At 46.3% G+C, this 19884-nt stretch overlaps 1 protein-coding gene across 1 annotated transcript in view; it reads left to right on the forward strand.

The window, feature by feature from the left end:
• Window positions 1-15476, forward strand: part of ZMYND10 (zinc finger MYND-type containing 10) — a 28864-nt gene extending 13388 nt beyond the window's left edge. Inside the window, exons 9-12 of the mRNA XM_060238303.1 lie at window positions 2137-2262; window positions 12217-12338; window positions 14190-14315; window positions 15195-15476. Coding sequence (XP_060094286.1) covers window positions 2137-2262; window positions 12217-12338; window positions 14190-14315; window positions 15195-15306 — 486 coding nt within the window. The 3' untranslated portion in view covers window positions 15307-15476. The remainder of the gene's footprint in view (window positions 1-2136; window positions 2263-12216; window positions 12339-14189; window positions 14316-15194) is intronic.
• The last annotated feature ends 4408 nt before the right edge of the window (window positions 15477-19884 follow it).

Genomic DNA, 19884 nt, shown 5'->3' on the forward strand with positions numbered 1-19884 from the left:
CAGTGGCAGGGAAGGTCTCCTCAAATCATGGGATCCCCCATTGGAGCCAGGAGACTGGGATCCCTAGAAGAGCATGCAGACTGGATATGCATTTTGTTCACTATGTTTACCTTTGAATACTTAGATATATAGTGGGAATCATGTTTATGGATGAGCAGTGTTTAATCAGATAGTCTGCTATCACATCTGAGTCTAAAATACAGCCCTATTTGGTATAATTATTAGACTGATCAGCTAATGTTGTTGTTGGGAGAAAATACAAGTTAAGGGCACTCTTGGGGGAGTGTTGGCTCCTTGGGTCTTGTGTGTTACCTGACTGAAAGGAATGTAAAGGAAAATGTTGAAGGTGGTATTTTCTAGCAATATGATTCTGTTTTCTCTTATGATGTTTAAATTATTCTTAAAATATAGCTTTAAAATAATTTATTCTGAGATTTTTACAGGGTTATGGAAGTAATCTAAAATAGATTTAAAAATGCTGGTGGAAAATTACCAAAGAATGTATATAAACTATCTTAATGTGTGATAAAAGCTATCACATATTGCTAGAAGATACCATCTACATTTTCCATGTTTTGTAAAACTTTAAGTAGGAATAGCCAAAGTGCATTGTCAAAAGCTTTTTCAGCATCCAAAACCATAAATGCCATTTTTTTACCTTTCTTCCCAGAATATTCAATTGTGTTTAAGAGGTATCTGATGTTGTCAAATTTCACTCACCCTTTCCCATTATATTGGTAGACCTCTGGAGAACAGGTCTACCCGCCCCTTTCCACTGTATTGGTAAATTTGTTCTCTAGAGAACAGGTTTGTCCACCCCTTTCTGCTATAGTGGTAGACCTGGCCTCTGGAGAACAAGTCTATCCAATTCTTTCCACTATATGGTAGACTTCAGACCATCACGGTGTGCTGAACCTTAGAAAACGTACCAGCACTTGGGGGGCAGGACTCTTTCAGCCTATTTTGTGTGTGAGGGGGGAGGGCGGGGTTGTTAGTGAAATATGACAATCAGCATTACAGGTCAAGTATAACAGAAGAGGAACAATCACTGTCAGAACCCTGCCTAACCTAACAGGAAGTTGCTTAAATGTTATCAACCTGCCCAAACTACTTATTTATTAAAATATTTATATCCCACATTGACTCAGAAGGAGTTGCCCCCATCCTCCATTGTTTCCAATGGAGGAAAAATGCCTTGTGGGCAGAGAGCAGAAATCTGTGAGCAGCCTTGTGTGCTACCACCCCCAGTGCAGCTTTGAAGGAACTGTGGTGGTGATACTTGTTTCTGGGTGCTGCTGCTAGTTTGCCCAGACGGGTGAGCAACAGAGTGGCAGCATCAGGTAAGAGTAGCCATTGCTGCTACTCTCTTATCCAAATTCTCAAGGCAGTGGCTGCCGCCAACAAAACCTTTACATACTGCCATTGTCCAGAGAGAGAGGCAGGTGAACAAGTAGTGGTAGCTGCTCTTAGCAGCCATCACTGCAGGCCCACTTATTTATCTACTTCCTTTATATACCAGTTCTCTGCTCATTGGAGATTCAAAATGGCTTATCACATCCTTGCCTTTTTGTTTTATACTTGCAACAATCCTGTAAAGTAGATTAGGCTGAGAGTGTGTGTCACTGGCTCAAAGTTACCCAGAAGTCTTCCATAGTAGAGTGAAGATTTGAATGTGGGTCTTCTAGTTTCTAGCACAACTTTTTAACTACTACAGTATCCTGACTCTGTCTACATATGTAGTTGGTAGGAAGAACTGGGAGGGGTCAGCAGCTTCCAAAGCCACACATAGCCCAAGCCTAGAGCTGACCCTGACATGGCTGTAGAAAAGCACAAGCTGCTGTTACCTGATTGCCAGTCTCTCAATTTATCTGGAAGCAAAAGGGCTACTTGTATTTGTGCACAGAATGATAATGGATATACAAGCTTCCTACAGCACTTTCAACTGACAGTGTCCTTGACATTTCAAATATGGTAAACCTTTGCTTCTTGTATTGTTTATTGCACAGTGGATATTGGCTAATGCCAAATTCATTTTTTTTTTTTTGCTTAAGCAGCAAAATCTAAGAGTCAAACTGTAGAGCTGTTTGTACTTTCAATAATTACAGCCTCCATATTTAACATAATCTCTGAATTTAGCTCCGTGCCTTCCTGACTGATGTTGTCGTTGACCAGTTCCCCAGTCTTTTGGAGATGCAGAGATTTTTGAGCCATCTGGCAGTGACAGACCCTGTTCCACCCAAGAAGGAACTCATACTAGAGCAGGTATATACAACGCAACCTTAACAGTTCATTCTTACATTTTTCTCAATTTTACTTCATTTTAAATTGAATAGAGTTCCACAATAGCCATATACCAAAGTTTCTGGAAAGAGTACATCCAACACTGGGGTAAAATAGTTAGAAAGTGCATGTATTAAAAATAAAGGTAGACCCCTGTGCAAGCACCAGTTGTTTCCGACTCTGGGGTGACGTCTCATCACAACGTTTTTGTAATGTATGGCGCTCGCAACCATTTCGTTATATCGCACCATCGAAAGAGCGTTAGTCCGCGAAAGCCGCGGAGGCAACTGTGACAGCCAGGTGCCTCCGCGATGGACGCGAAACATCAGCCAATCACAGCGAGTGGCGGGAAATATGGCGAGCCAGCATTGGACTGGCCAGCAGGAAGAATAGTTCTGGAGTTGTATATATGCGGGACCCGGCCTGCGTGTTCGCTCTCTTACCTCGTGTTTTGTACCATGCAATAAACTATGTTGCCCTACTCGCGTCTCTCAGACTGGTACATTACAGTGGCGACGAAGGTGGGATTCTAGCCCTTCGGACAAACGGGCTACGAAGGAGACTCACGGGCAACTCGTCGTCCCATCGCTTCATCGCTGAATCGCTACTTCGCAACGACCGCCGCCATGGCCAGCCCCAGCGGGAACACCGGTCACATTGAAGCTTTCGACCACACGAATCCCGAGGGATGGGAGTCCTATTCGGAAAGAGTCGATTGCTACCTGAGGGCGAAACGAGTAACCGAGGACAGCATGAAGCGGGACGTTCTCCTGAGCGTCTGCGGGGCCGCCACCTTCGAGATCGCAAAGGGTCTCTCGGCACCCGCTCGCCTCACGGAGAAAACGTACGCGGAGGTCGTCCGCCTCCTCACGGGCCACTTCCTGCCGCAGCCGTCGCGGGTGGCCCGCCGGTTCCTCTTCCACAAGAGGGACCAGGCCCAGGGAGAATCAGCCGCGGACTACCTGGCCGCCCTGCGCCAGATCGCCGGAAGCTGCAACTTCCCGAATTTGGAAGAGACCCTGGCCGATCGGTTCGCCTGGGGCCTCCGCGACGAGAGGCTCCAGCAAAAGCTCTTCGCAAAGGAAGAGCTCACCCTTCAGGGCGCCTTCAGCGAGGCCGTGGCCTTCGAGCGCACCACCCGGACGTTCCCCAGGGCCAAGTCGGAAGCCGTCCACCACGAGGAGCTGGACTCCCACCACCAGGACGAGGGAGAAGCACTCCAGCTGCACCGCTCTTCAAGACCAGCCCCCCGAGGCCCACAGCGGCCCCAAACGAACGAAAGATCGAACCAACGCAACAACGAAGGAGCGAAATGCGCCAGTTGCGGCGACCCCCACGACCGTCGGGACTGCCAGTATAGGACCTGGGACTGCAGGAGCTGCGGGAAGACCGGTCACATAGCGCGGGCTTGCCGAGCCAAGTCCCACCGCCCGCGGCCAACCACGCACCACGAGGCTGCCGAGTCCCACTCCACGGCCTCCACCACGCTACAGGTACTGAACCTGCCCCTAGCCACCCCCAACAAGATTAAGGTGTCGGTCCGCATAGAGGGGGCCCCCTGCCTCATGGAGGTGGACTCGGGCTCCTCCATCTCCATAATTGTGGAGGAGACCCTGAGGAAGTTATACCCCGGCTACAGGGGACAGCTGCGGCCGGCCGATTTTGTACTGCAGGACTTTCAGAAAAACCCGGTCCAAATCGCGGGGTGGGCAAGGGTACACGTGGAGCGAGGGTCCTTCAAGGGCCCGCTAGATATTCTGGTAGTCAAGCGACCGCTGGCCACCCTGTTGGGCCTCACATGGTTCGATCCCTTAGGAATCAGAGTAGAGGTGTCACAAACGGCCACAGCCGGCGGGTTCGGGGAGGTGTGCAGAGAGTTCCCTGAGGTTTTTGACGGGTCGCTGGGTAGCTACAAGGGCCCGGCCATCTCCCTACCGCTGGACCCAACGGTCAGACCGATCCGGCTGAAGGCAAGGAGGGTCCCCTTCGCCCTAAAACCCAAAATCGAGGCTGAGTTGGACCGCCTGGTAGCACAAGGGGTCTTAGAGCCGGTCGATTACGCCATGTGGGAAACCCCCATAGTGACTCCGGTCAAACCGAATGGGGACGTGAGGATATGTGCCGACTATAAGTGCACAATCAACAAGGCGCTCCAGGATAACCCCTACCCAGTGCCGGTAGTCAGCCATGTCCTGGCCGCTCTTGCGGGGTCCAAGATTTTTGGGAAGCTGGACTTGGCACAAGCCTACCAGCAGCTTCCAGTGGACACCAAAACAGCTGAGGCACAGACTATTGTGACCCATGGGGGGGCATTTAGGGTGAACCGGCTACAGTTCGGGGTCAGCGTGGCACCGGGGATCTTCCAGAGTATAATGGACGCTCTCCTCAAAGGGATCCCAGGAGTCCAGCCATTTTTCGACGGCGTTTTAATCGCCGCCCCGGACCCTGAGGAGTTCAGCAACCGTCTCAGGGAGGTGCTCCGTCGTTTTCAAACCGCTGGACTAAAGGTGAAGAGGGAGAAGTGTTTGCTGGGGGTGCCCCGGGTGGAGTTCCTAGGATTCGCCGTGGACGCAGAGGGAATCCACCCGACCGAGGAGAAAACCAGGGCCATCGTCCAAGCCCCGGCCCCCACGTGTAAAGCGGAGCTACAGAGCTTCTTGGGGGTGCTCAACTTTTACCACACTTTCATATCCCACAAAGCGGCCATTGCGGAACCCCTACACCGGTTACTGGACAAAAAAGCTCCTTGGGTGTGGGGGAAGAAGCAAGCCGCTGCGTTCCAGGCGGTGAAGGACGTCCTGGTCTCCAACGCGGTGCTCCACCACTTCGACGAGCGCCTCCCGGTCATCCTGGCATGCGATGCATCGCCGTACGGGGTGGGAGCTGTCCTGGGGCACCAACTATCGGACGGCCGGGAGGTGCCGGTCGCTTACTATTCCCGCACCCTAACGTCGGCGGAGCGTAATTACGCTCAAATTGACAAGGAAGCCCTGGCGATTGTAGCGGGGGTTCACAAATTTAACGATTATTTGTACGGGCGCAAGTTCACTATAGCGACCGACCACAAGCCGCTGTTGGGTCTGCTGGCCCCAGACCGCCAAACCCCCCAAATCTTGTCCCAAAGGGTGCTGAGATGGAACCAATTCCTAAATTCATACACCTACACATTGGTACACAGGGCGGGCAAGGCGATGGGCCACGCTGATGCACTCAGCCGCTTACCGCTCCCAGACACGGGACCCGACCCGGCCCCCGCACACCAGGTGATGTCAGTAGAGTCACTCCCGGACCAGCCCATCCACGCTGCCGAAGTGGCAAAGGCCACAGGGAAAGACAAAACCCTAGCAAGGGTGCTCGACTGAGTGGTGAGGGGGTGGCCAGAAAGGGACATGGGGGGAGAGTTCAAGCCGTACAAAATGAGGCGGGAGGAACTTGCGGCCCACAAGGGGTGCCTGCTATGGGGGAGCCGGGTGGTGGTCCCCCCCCCTTCAGAAAAGGGTCCTGGAATCGCTACATGAAACACACCCGGGCATAGTGAGGATGAAGGCCCTAGCCAGGAGCTATGTGTGGTGGCCGGGAATGGACGGGGAAATAGAGGACTGGGTCCGGAGGTGCAGTGCGTGCCAGGAATCGCGGCCGGACCCACCCAGCGCCCCGGCCACACGGTGGGAAACCACAAGGAAACCATGGTCCAGGCTCCACATAGACTTCGCGGGGCCGTTCCAGGGGCAGATATTCCTAATAATTGTGGACGCCTACACAAAATGGCTAGAGGTCCTCCCTGTGGCGTCCACCTCCTCAGCAGCCGCCATCCGAGCCCTGCGCCGGGTCCTGTGCACCCACGGCATCCCTGACACCCTGGTCTCTGACAACGGGGCCGCCTTCACCTCGGGAGAGTTCCAGGCTTTTCTCCAGAGGTACCTCATAAGGCACATCAGGTTGGCCCCCTTTCACCCAGCCACCAACGGCCAGGCGGAGCGGATGGTCCGCACCACCAAAGAGGCCCTGGGCAGGATCGTGCAGGGCGATTGGGACCATAGGCTAGCCGCCTTCCTCTTTGACAACAGGGTCATCCCAAACCCTGTCACGGGGGTCAGTCCAGCAGAACTCCTCATGGGGCACAAGCTCATCACAAGGCTGGACAGGCTACACCCCGACCGAGCCTCTGACATACGAGGGTCCCCAGAGGTCCGCGAGGCAGCTAGGGGGTTCTTTGCCGGGGACCCAGTGTTCGCCCGCAACTACGCGTCGGGACCCGAGTGGTTGGCAGGGCGGGTGCTACGGGTCGTGGGTTCCCGCCACTACGAAGTATCCACGGAGGGTGGCCAGATCCTACGCCGGCACATCGACCAGATGCGCCGCCGGACCCTACCCGAGGAACCCACGGAAGCAAGGGAAGCGGCCAGACCCGAGGAGCCACCTACAACCCTACCGACATCCACAACTCTGTCTCCCCCAGCAGAGGCAACCCAAAACCCCGAACTCGGCCCGCAGCCCCCGGATGTTCCGGCTCCCGAGGGGACTCCGGGGGCCGAAGCTACCACGACTCCGCAAGCCACCCCACGGCGGTCAACTCGAGAGCGCTGGCCTCCCGCCTACCTCCAGGATTATGTTACTAACTAAAGGGGGAGGGGTGTAATGTATGGCGCTCGCAACCATTTCGTTATATCGCACCATCGAAAGAGCGTTAGTCCGCGAAAGCCGCGGAGGCAACTGTGACAGCCAGGTGCCTCCGCGATGGACGCGAAACATCAGCCAATCACAGCGAGTGGCGGGAAATATGGCGAGCCAGCATTGGACTGGCCAGCAGGAAGAATAGTTCCGGAGTTGTATATATGCGGGACCCGGCCTGCGTGTTCGCTCTCTTACCTCGTGTTTTGTACCATGCAATAAACTATGTTGCCCTACTCGCGTCTCTCAGACTGGTACATTACAGTTTTCTTGGCAGATTTTTCAAGGGGTGGTTTGCCATTGCCTTCCCCAGTCATCTACACTTTGCCCCCAGCAAAGAAAAGGAAAGGTCCCCTGTGCAAGCACCAGTTGTTTCTGACTCTGGGATGATGTTGCTTTCACAACATTTTCATGGCAGACTTTTTATGGGGTGGTTTGCCATTGCCTTCCCCAGTCATCTACACTTTCCCCCCAGCAAGCTGGGTACTCATTTGACCAACCTCGGAAGGATGGAAGGCTGAGCTTAGTACTGCAGTACTGCATTTTTAACACTCTGCGCTACGGGGCTCTTTCCCCCCCAGCAAGCAGGGTACTAAAACAGCATTTATCTTGAATGTGCAACTCTGGTACATACTTGTCTTGATATGAAGCTTTTGCTGTGATATTGCTCACTCCCACCTAAACTAAAAATGCTTGATAATTAACTTAATGTCTGGCCTTCCAGTATCCAAACCATGATAGGGAGGCTGGGATCACTAGATATTTACATAATTGATTTAAAATGTCCTACAACAGAGGTCACATGTCTTCTCGAAGGGCAGAGTCCCCTGAAGAAGGGGGTGTATGATATAGGGGGGTCCAGACTTTATTTTGGGGTTCAGAACTTTCAAACTCTCTTCAGTGTATGTGTGTATATAAAATTTTTTGCCACTGTGTGACACAGAGTGTTGGACTTGATGGGCCGTTGGCCTGATCCAGCATGGCTTCTCTTATGTTCTTATGTTAGAGATCCTGAGTATGCACTCTTGATTTATAAATTTAAGTCACACTACAGGGACTTTAGTTTTTTTAAAAAAAGAAAAATAAATCTTGCAAGACTTCAGTCAGTCTATCTAACCCCATGACACAAGATTCAGATTCTAGCTAACTAACACTACAATTCCATCACACCCTTCTTTGCTGTTTTTGGAAGCTTTCTCTCCCAAGCTGCAGAATTCTTGTTTCATTCACAGTAACCAGAGCATAGTCAAGCTTCCAAACTGGTATAACGTCAGTTATCATAAGACCTGTGTAACAGACAGTGTGATTATAATCAATTCTCAGCCACCAGATCAGCTTTTTACTGTGCTCTTTAATCAGCATCCTATATAAAGCGGCATCTGTATGGCTTAAGAAATTGTCAGCTGTACATATTTAGAACTAAGGATGTCGATCCAATAGAAGAATATAATGAATCGGTAACATACTATGCTATTGCATGTTCTGGTTGGCTTAGAGTTCTTGCACTGAGAGGGGAATGCAACATGCAAACGTTAGCTGATTTTAGTGCATTCATAATGCAATTGAGATGAACAAGTACTGGACATGGTCATGGTTTTGTAGTATACAGAAGACCTCATTTTCAGGCAGGAACACAAATAGTTGACATATTTAGTGAACTCTCTAGTCTGATGATTTAAAGTTACATTTTTTTCTAATGACAACTCAACAGGAGGCTGAAGTTGGTTCCTTATTCACAGATCCTTATTCATTTCTTATTCATTCTTTATTCGTGAATTCAACCAAATCACATGTCTTCTCGAAGGGCAGAGTCCCCTGAAGAAGGGGGTGTATGATATAGGGGGGGTCCAGACTTTATTTTGGGGTTCAGAACTTTCAAACTCTCTTCAGTGTTTGGTTGAATTCACAAATAAGGAACCAACTTCAGCCTCCTCGACTCAACAGCAATCAGATATCAAAGGCAGCTATGACTTAAATCCTAGTAAGTATTGATGTGTGGATGTGTAACATTTGTAGAAAAAAATATTAAGAAAATCCAGCTAGTCCTTTTGCATCTGTTATTATGTCATCAGATGCTAGGGGGAACTGTTAGTTGCAAGAAATCACTTGGTGGAATGTTTGTGCAAGAACTTTGCAAGAAATCACTTGGTGGAATGTTTGTGCAAGAACTTTTAAAAAGGTATTCACTAATAAGAATTATACATGTGGAAATAAGGAAAAATACAGTGGGCTCTAGAAAGAGGCTCTGGGTGAGTGCCCTCTATTGCTGTCTTCCCACCCACCCAAGGCAGCCATTTTCTGTAGGGGAATTGATCTAACTTCATCTTTCCATCTCCTTCCCACTCCCTGTAGCCTCTATCTAGGAAAAGTACAGCCTTTGTCCACAGTTAGGACCAGGACAGTCTTTCTCCACAGTGGGGGGAGACCAAAGCAAATTACATCATTCTCCTGTCCCCCTTTTGATCTGCACAACAACCCTGTGAGGTAGGTTAGGCTGAAAGTCTGTGACTGGTCCAAAATCACACTGTCAGCTTCCACAGCAAGAAACTTGGTCAAGTAGACCCTGTTCTGAAGCCCTAAGTCCTATGTCACACTGGCTGTCATGGGGGGCGGGGGGGTGCTGCTGCTGCTGCTTAACAGTAGCAAGAAGCCAGGCGTAGGGTAGCCAGCCTCCAGGTGGAGCCTGAAGACCTCTTGTTGTCACAACAGAACTCCAGACAACAGATCTCTCTCTCCCTGGAGAAAATAACTGCTTTGGAGAGTGGACACTATGGCATTATATTCAGCTGAGGCCTCTCCCCTCCCCAAATCCTGCCCTCCTCAAACTCCACCACAAAATCTCCAGGAATTTCCCACCAACTTGGAACTGGCAGCCCTAGTCAGGACTGACTCCAATAAGTTCTCCCTCAAAGGCCTTTAGTGATACCTTTCGGACCAACACTCTCTCTCTGATAACATTGTTAGACTTGAAAACAGGAATTCATTCTATCTCTCTCTCTGCCCCTCTGGCTTTCCCTTCCCCTGTATCTGCTCTGATGCCCCAGGACGCTGTATTCCTTCCTGCCTCTGGCTATTTCCCTTCCCGAGGAGGAGAGGAAGGAGCTCTCAGCCAGTCGAGGGAAGGCTTTCTTTCTTTCCTCTGAGAGGCCGCAACAGGCAGGGAGAGTATCTGATTCATGACCAGTCTGCTAATGGAATTATTATATAGGAGAGAAGAGATGTCCTGTTAAGGGTTCTTGCATAGATATTCCACAACTGCTTGCTGTAGCTTACAGCTAAAAATTCCACTACTCTAATGATAATAGCCAATGGAAGCTCATTCTGTGTAAATAAAAAAGTCTAAAATATGCAATTAGATAAATTAGATTCCTAATAGAATCAGAATTATATTATTTGAGAGGTTCTGTAGGTGAAGATCTTTATATTTATCAGCAGGTACAAACCTTATTATCTGTACCAAACATTTGGCGGTGGAAGGTGCTGTCAAGTTGCAGCTGACTTATGGTAACCCCATAGGGTTTTCAAGACAGGAGATGTTCAGAGGTGGTTTGCCATAGCCTGCACAGGGATCCTGGACTTTCCTAGTGATCTCCCATCCAAATACTAACTGGGGCCAACCCTGCTTAACTTCTTAGATCTGATCAGATTGGGCCAGCCTGGGCAATGCAGGTCAGGGCAGGCAAATGTATAGGAAGCCATAGAGAAAGGAGGCACATTAATTGGGGTGAAAGACAGTGAAAGCTCTAGCAATGTGGGAGCAATTGAGCCAGTTTGGTGTAGTGGTTAAGTGTGCGGACTCTTATCTAGGACAACTGGGTTTGATTCCCCACTCCTCCAAATGCACCCTCTGATATGACCTTGAGTCAGTCACAAGTTCTTGCAATACTGTTCCTCTCAAGAGCAGTGTCTGTTAGAGCTCTCTCAGCTTCACCTACCTCACAGGGTATCTGTTGTGGGAAGGGGAAGAGAAAGGAGATTGTAAGCTGCTCTGAGACTCCTTCAGGGCAGGGTATAAATCCAATCATCTCCTCCTCCTCCTCTTCTTCTATATGTAAAATTAATCATGGAAAGCCTGGCAGAGTGCACTAAAAATTGTTGAACCAACTTTGTGTGTGTTTGTATAAACTGAAATGTAACTTCTAGTCTTGCAATTTCTGTATTAGTTTACATTGGCAACTGACTGAAATTTAGCATGCTAAAATGAGGAACAAGCTTCAGCTATCTTATACATGCACTGGCAAAGTGCACTGGCTGGGAATACATTGCATTCCCAGCAAGCAATGAACTCACCCATTGTCTCCCTGCCAAGCAATTATTCCACCTCTTGCTCTCCACAGAGCAAAGCTTGCTCTCAGTCTGTAGGCTGCGATTTTTACTCAAAAAGGGTGACAGTTCTTTTGAAACAGCAGCTTTCCCTTTGGAGCCTGATCATTCACAGCTGCTTTTGGCCAGAACTTCCTCTTACTTGGAAGCCTATGCCTGGGTGTTTTTCAGAGAAATTAGGAAAGTTCTATTTTAAGTAAACTCTAAACCACATGGTAGTTTTTAAAGACTTATCAACCCTAAATGTCTTGGCATCTATCTTAATCTTACAGTTACTGAGTTAGATCCAAGTGGGCAGCCGTGTTGGTCTGAAGCAATAGAACAAAGCATCAGATAAGTGGTACCTTTAAGACCAACTAAGTTTTATTCAGAATGTAAGCTTTCGTATGCTCTAAGCAGACTTCATCAGACAAAATTGGAATGGCAAGCCATCTTTAAATATAGATAAAGTGGGCAGTGAGTTGGTATGTAGAGTCATGGGAATGTTTTTAGCAGATTAAAAGAATCACAAATTGAGGTCTGTGTTTGTTTGTTAGTATTGTTAAATGGGCTGTAACAACAGCGGAGGGTGATAAAAAGCAGACATGTCATAGGTGTGAAGTGCCATAAATGTGAGTTGTCACTTTAGTGCATCCAGATGGAGGATTTTCTGATGTCAAGCACACCAGTTCTGCATGTCTGACATTTCTTTCTTTGTTTACACCCCATCTTTCTGCCCCATGGGGACCCAAAGTAGATTACGTCATCCTTGTGTTTTCCATTTTATCTTTGCAACAACCTTGTGGGGTGGGTTAGGCTGAGAGTAAGTGACTGACTTTTCCCCCCTGATATAAGTTAACATTTATCATCTCCAGATGTGTTTGTACTACACTAGGAATTGCTACTAAACTGGGATCTGTGGCACAGGAGAGGTACAACATTCATTCTTTGCTATTCTGACAGGTTCCTGTAATCTGGGATCACATTGTCAAAGAGAACTCTGGAAAATGGCAGGCAATTGCCAAGCATCAGGTAAACAACATGTTTAGCCCTTCAGAGGAGGAGCTACGAAGCCAGGCTTGCAGGTAAGGCTTCACTAGAGTTTCTGCTGCCAGGATTTCTTTTGTAGGACAATATTATAGGCCACTTAAAGCACAGACCATTTTTTTTCTGATGCCTTTCATATACAGCCTACAGTTGTATAAAGCAGGGATCCCCAGACTTTTTGAGCCTGTGGGCACCTTTGGAATTCTGACATAATGTGGTGGGCACAGCCACCAAATGACTGCCATAAAATGGCTGTCACAGGAAGCAGAGCCAGACACAAAATAGCTGCTGCAACTTTATTTATTTATTTATTTTATTTATTCTATAACTTATATCCCGCCCTTCCCACAAAGTGGCTCAGGGCGGCTCACAGCAAACGACAAAACAATACACAAGGTACAAAGTTAATACATTTAAAAGTCAAAAGATTTAAAAAACCTAAAAACCTTAAAATCTTAACATTAAAACTATCCAGTATATTTCACTAAAATCTGATAAGCTACATTTATCTAGTCGGCATAGGCTAACCGGAAGAGGGTTGTCTTACAGGCCCTGCGGAACTGAGTAAGATCCCGCAGGGCCCTCACCTCTTCCGGCAGCTGGTTCCACCATGTGGGGGCCATTGTAGAAAAGGCCCTGTCTCTGGTTGTCTTGAGACGGACTTCCTTGGGCCCAGGGATGGTGAGAAGGTTTTGAGTCCCAGACCTCAGTACTCTCTGGGGAACGTGTGGGGAGAGACGGTCCTTCAGGTAGGCAGGTCCCAGGCCATATAGGGCTTTAAAGGTAATGACCAGCACCTTGTACCGGACTCGGTATGTTATTGGAAGCCAGTGCAGAGCCCGAAGGCCCGGCCGGATGTGCCCCCACCTTGGGAGGCCCAATAACAGCCGGGCCGCGGTATTCTGCACCAGCTGCAATTTCCGGGTCCGGCACAGGGGCAGCCCCATGTAGAGGGCATTGCAGTAATCCAATCTTGAGGTGACCGTAGCATGGATCACTGTTGCTAGGTCGTCGCGGTCCAGGAAGGGGGCCAACTGCCTTGCCCGTCTAAGATGAAAGAACGCGGACTTGGCAGTGGTTGCTATCTGAGCCTCCATCTTTAGGGACGGCTCCAACAGCACCCCAGGCTCTTGACCCTGTCCGCCGCCGTCAGCGGCGCACCGTCCAAAGTCGGCAGGGGGATTTCCCCCCCCGGTCCACGACGGCCCAAACAGAGGACCTCTGTCTTCGCAGGATTCAGTCTCAGTCCACTTAACTTGAGTCACATAGTGAAGATCCTTGGCCCTTGGTGGGCACCCAGAAAGGTGTTGGTGAGCATCGTGGTACCCTTGGGGACCATGGGTATAAAGTGTATATGCTGTTATTTTAGGGTTGCCAGGTCCTGCTTCTTCACCAGCAGGAGACTTTGGGGGGCATTCTTGGAGGCAGCAGGGATGTCCCAAATGCAATGATGTCACAAGAAGTGATGTCATCATGTTAGGAACCTTCCCTTGAAATAGTTTTTACAAGAGGGTGCACTGGTGACCTGCATGCCTGACCTCCAAGCAGCAAATTCACCACTTGGAGTTCAGCCATGTGGCCAGCAGCCATCCCTCTCCTTCCCCTCCTGCAAGGGCCCTCCAACTACTCTTCCTCCAGAAGAGGGAGAGGGTTGGCCACCAGTGGTCACTGTTGGGGGCAGGGCTTGGGGCAACTGGCATTCCGATGTTATTTTAACTCAGTATGTTTGTTTTCTTAACTAGCTAAGAATTTCTTTAACAATTACTAGGTATTATATTGGTATGTGATGTAAAATTCCATCCATTATGTAATAGAGGGTAAAAATTGAGTAGTTAATATAATTGTCTATTATTGTGCCTCTTTTTAAAATCTGCTTTGTCTTAAATAAGATGGGCACAGACATACAACCTGGATGTAATAGAAACCCTCATTCCAGACAAACCCAAGTGTGCAGTGTGCGGCTCTGAGGCAGCAAAACGTTGTTCCCGTTGCCAGAATGAATGGTACTGCAGAAGGTAAGTGCACCCAGCACACCAAATTTCTGTTGTCATCTTGTACACTCTCTAGAACATCAAGTCATTGGTAACAATTTGGGACTCTTGTCCTGTGAATGTGAAAGCCATTCATTTGAATCCTTTGTCATAAACTCTATAGAACACTACTATTTTTCAGCTGATGCAGACTCCTCACGGTTGGGTTGACTGGATACAAATACTGGTTCATACAAACCTATAACTAATATTACTGCTGCTCGAATACACCAAAACTCATGTATTCATTTTGGAATTCATTTCCTCTGGGAGTTTTGTCCACACATAATAATAGAAGCATACTGTATTAACAGTAATACTTGGTATTTATGTAGTTTTCCTTCCTAAGAGTTCAAATCATTTCACATCCATGATGTCAGTCAGCCCTGTAGTTATCCTAGTAATTATCTGCATAATGGAGGACAAAGATAATGGTTTGTCTAAGACTCAGTAGGATTATGAGTGAGAGAAGATTTGAATTGGTTATATCTACATTAGTACACTTTGTATTACCATACTTTGCAATCAATCAACTTAGTGCCATTTTCCCTTTACAAATCCAACAATGTTCATCACCACCTGCAAGATCTTACTATATGTTTAATATAAAACGTAGCAGAACTCCTCAAAAGTGAAGCAATCTGTTGAACAGACTATGAAGTGTTTAAGAATAGAAGGGTCCTTCTTAGAACTCCAGGAGCCCTCCTGCAGTATATTCAGCAGCTCCAGGTGGAATAGCGGGCTGTTAAATGGTCAGAGAGTCCCCATCTTCCTGATTTGTCCTTCCATCTTCTAATTTGAATCCCAAGTAATATGTTTAGGTATTTTTCTAACCCTTCATGTTTATTGCTTTCCCCTTTGTAGAGAGTGTCAGGTGCAACACTGGCAGAAGCACAAGAAACCTTGCAACTTGATGGCTGATGCTCTGAAGAAAATAGAAGATGATGTAAAAATGCAGACAAAGCCTACTGAGTAATTTTATAGAATTTTCTCATGTTCTTTTTTTTTTAATAATAGGAAAGATTCAGGGTTAGATCCTGAAACATCTACTGCCTTACTTCTGAATTTTGGAAGGTTTTGGGGATTGAAATTGCACTCTTTATTTTCAGTTACACCAGTGATAAATGCCAACTAATGCTGAATATACTCCCTGGGTGTAGCTTTCTTAAATCTGTAAGCCATCTTATATACTGCTTTACACCAAGTGGCTTCTCTAGTTCCATGGAACTGAGGGCAAAACTAGACCCGATGGTACCCTCATGACCACCATAAGAACAATGACACAATTTCAAAGGCATTTTAAAATGCCTTGACGGCCATAACACAGTGAGCTGAAGCCCTCTTGCCCCCCTCTCCCCTGCCTTAGGAGGTGCAAAAATGTGCCCCCAGCAGCTATTTAGGCACTTGAAAAGGGGGGAGGGGGAGAGCACTGCACTGTGGTCCCAATCAGGCTCTTGCAGGTTTTTAAATTACTTTAAAATGACTAGTTTGATCCTGAGTCTAGGTGTAATCTCTATACCAGTAACATAACAACAGAGGTGATGAAGTTGACCTGCAAGTCTTTTCTTCATATGAACAGTGGCTCTGACTGCTGCCCATAGTACAAGGCAGAATTCTCCTGCTTGGCGAACAATAACCTGAGTCTCTGCTTTATAAGCATGCTTTCTGAAGAGCTGCCACCAGAAACTAAAAGGCTAAGTCTCCCCACTTCTGGGGTATTTTTCACACACCAGTTTATGCTGTTGAACACCGTCAGTATGAAATTTCAGTTCAGACTGAATGTGTTTCTTGGTATTGTAGAGTTTCTAGAAAGTTCAGTCAACTCCCTTCCTGTTTTTTGCAAATGTCCTATAATATCTGAGGAAACAGAATGTCATTTTGGAGTTACAGGTATATCCTGCACGCTGGACTTTCAGTCCAGAGACACGTGTGCCCAATTCCAGTTCAAATCCACTTGCCTTTACTGAAACTAAGAGTCAGGCTACACATTATGCGCACATATTAACACATGAAACTATAGCTTGATGACTTTATTCCTAAAAAGGAAACGCCTCTTCCAGAATAAGCAACCCAAGCACAGAAATATCAGGTAAGGAAAAAGAGGTAGTGAACCCTTTCGGTCTCGTAATTATCGTTATCTCGTTGATGAACACGGGTTATTGAGGAAGACTCAGCATGGGTTCTGCAAGGGAAGATCTTGCCTCACTAACCTGTTGCATTTCTTTGAGGGGGTAAACAAACATGTGGACAAAGGAGACCCGATAGATGTTGTTTACCTTGACTTCCAGAAAGCTTTTGATAAAGTTCCTCATCAAAGGCTCCTTAGAAAGCTTGAGAATCATGGAGTAAAAGGACAGGTCCTCTTGTGGATCAAAAACTGGCTGAGTAATAGGAAGCAGAGAGTGAGTATAAATGGGCAGTCTTCGCAGTGGAGGACGGTAAGCAGTGGGGTGCCACAGGGCTCGGTACTGGGTCCCATGCTCTTTAACTTGTTCATAAATGATTTAGAGTTGGGAGTGAGCAGTGAAGTGGCCAAGTTTGCGGATGACACTAAATTGTTCAGGGTGGTGAGAACCAGAGAGGATTGTGAGGAACTCCAAAGGGATCTGTTGAGGCTGGGTGAGTGGGCGTCAATGTGGCAGATGCGGTTCAATGTGGCCAAGTGCAAAGTAATGCACATTGGGGCTAAGAATCCCAGCTACAAATACAAGTTGATGGGGTGTGAACTGGCAGAGACTGATCAAGAGAGAGATCTTGGGGTCATGATAGATAACTCACTGAAAGTGTCAAGACAGTGTGTGTTTGCAATAAAAAAGGCCAATGCCATGCTGGGAATTATTAGGAAGGGAATTGAAAACAAATCAGCCAGTATCATAATGCCCCTGTATAAATCGATGGTGCGGTCTCATTTGGAGTACTGTGTGCAGTTCTGGTCGCCGCACCTCAAAAAGGATATTATAGCTTTAGAGAAGGTGCAGAGAAGGGCAACTAGAATGATTAAAGGGCTGGAGCACTTTCCCTATGAAGAAAGGTTGAAACGCTTGGGACGCTTTAGCTTGGAGAAACGTCGACTGTGGGGTGACATGATAGAGGTTTACAAGATAATGCATGGAATGGAGAAAGTAGAGAAAGAAGTACTTTTCTCCCTTTCTCACAATACAAGAACTCGTGGGCATTCGATGAAATTGCTGAGCAGACAGGTTAAAACGGATAAAAGGAAGTACTTCTTCACCCAAAGGGTGATTTACATGTGGAATTCACTGCCACAGGAGGTGGTGGCGGCCACAAGTATAGCCACCTTCAAGAGGGGTTTAGATAAAAATATGGAGCAGAGGTCCATCAGTGGCTATTAGCCACAGTGTATGTGTGTATATAACATTTTTTGCCACTGTGTGACACAGAGTGTTGGACTTGATGGGCCGTTGGCCTGATCCAACATGGCTTCTCTTATGTTCTTATGTTATGTTCTTATCACTCTCTCAGATGTAAAAACAACTGCATGTGTTATTACCTATCATATATTTTGGCCCTGATTTTTGCACTGATGTCACCAGAACTTAAGAGCAATTATCAAGGCCTGGGAGCTTGCAAATCATTTGCTGTGTAAAGTACCTGACACACATAGGCCAGACAAAGGCTCTGTTACAAACTATTCCATCTAATGACTGAATTGTACTGTTATTTCAGAAACTTTGAGTGTTATGCAGGGGAAAGAGAAGGGAAAAGGATGTGGTTAATTAGAGCATTTCAGTTTACTAACCTGTATAGTTTCACAGCAGAGAATGTAACACACGACATATGCATTGTTATTGAGAAAAACAACTTTGTTTTCTCATTTTTTGGTGTTGATTAAATGAAAAACAATAAACCTGAAGTTTCAGGTAGCATGGTGCTCCTTTTATGATAAGCATAGGAGAGAGTACCAACATTAAAAGTTAAATACTGATTCTTGGTTTAACATTTTATTTAACATAAAATATATATAGTTCCTTACTTTCTTGATTGGTCTTGGTAACAAAAAGAATTCTGTCCTCTCCCCACTTAAGTTCCCTTGGAAAACCTCAATGGACCAGTCTTGTTTGCATCTTAGCATTGGATCAATGAGGAGAGGGAAACGTTTTCCTCCACAGATGGGTTCAGTTGTGACAGTCCTGCCTCAAACATCTTCTTCTGATTATAGCATACTGCAAATGTAGCTGATAATGCAGATGATTTATTTAAAACATTACCTTAGCTGTCTTTCTACCTTACAGAACTCAAGAAGGCTTACAATATAAATAAAATAACAATTCAAAAACGTATTTAAAATCTCAATTAGAACTGCCAATAGATAACAACTAAGTAAGTCAAATGCAGCCCCATGGCGCAGAGTGGTAAAGCTGCAGTACTGCAGTCCTAAGCTCTGCTCACAACCTGAGTTTGATCCTGGCAGAAGCTGGGTTCAGGTAGTCGGCTCAAGGTTTACTCAGCCTTCCATCCTTCCAAGGTCGGTAAAATAAGTATCCAGTTTGCTGGAGGGGAAGTGTAGACGACTGGGGAAGGCAATGGCAAACCACCCCATTTAAAAAGTCTCCGTTATGGAGAGTGCCAGCAGAAGTGATAAAAATAACAGCTGAAGAGGGTGAGGAAAAGTGGTTGTCATATAATCAGCTATTAAAAATACAAGGTGGTAAAATAGAGCTGAAAACTGTGAAAGAGTTGAATAATAAATATGACTGGTTTCAAATGCAACAAATAAAGTGGAAAAAGATATCAAAACTGAAGGAATAAGAAAAGAACAAACAGAAATGGAAATAGTTCTGCTTGGAGATAATGAAAAATTTCAAAACTATACAAACTGCTTTTAAAATGGTCTACAGAAGATGAAGTAGTGAAATCTCAAATGATTAAGTGGGCAATTAATGTAAATAAAGAAATACAGATGGAAACTTGGGAATATCTTTGGAAGAATTCTATAAAGCTTTCAACATGTCATAGTATTAAAGAGAACTGTTTTAAAGTGATGTATAGATGGTATATAACTCCTAAAAAGTTGGCAAAGATGAACAATGAGATGCCAGATAGATGTTGGAAGGGCAAAAAACATGAAGGTTCTTTTTACCATATGTGGTGGACTATTGGCAGATGATTCAACAAGAAATATCTAGGATCTTGGGATATGAAATCAAGAAAGTTGCAGAGACTTTTCTGTTGGGGTTATATATGGAAAAATTTCCAAAAGAAGATAGAACTATAATTTGGTACTTGCTCTCAGCTGCTAGGACATTATATGCACAATTGTGGAAGCAAGAGAAAATACCAGAGAAATGGGATTGGATTTTAAAAGTTATAACATGGAGTGAAATGGACAAATTGACAAGAATTTTAAGAGACTGTGATCTAGAAACTTTTAGGTTGGAGTGGAAGACGTTTAGAAGTTATATAGAAAAAGAGTGGAAAATAAAAGGACATTGGACAATTTTTGATAATGATTAAGTCTTAAAAGAAAGAAAACAAACAGAAATTTTTGTTTTATTAGTAGTACCTTTAAATATTAGTATTTTAAGTATATATC

The sequence above is a fragment of the Heteronotia binoei genome, chromosome 5 (assembly GCF_032191835.1).
Source record: "Heteronotia binoei isolate CCM8104 ecotype False Entrance Well chromosome 5, APGP_CSIRO_Hbin_v1, whole genome shotgun sequence".
Taxonomy (NCBI): domain Eukaryota; kingdom Metazoa; phylum Chordata; class Lepidosauria; order Squamata; family Gekkonidae; genus Heteronotia; species Heteronotia binoei.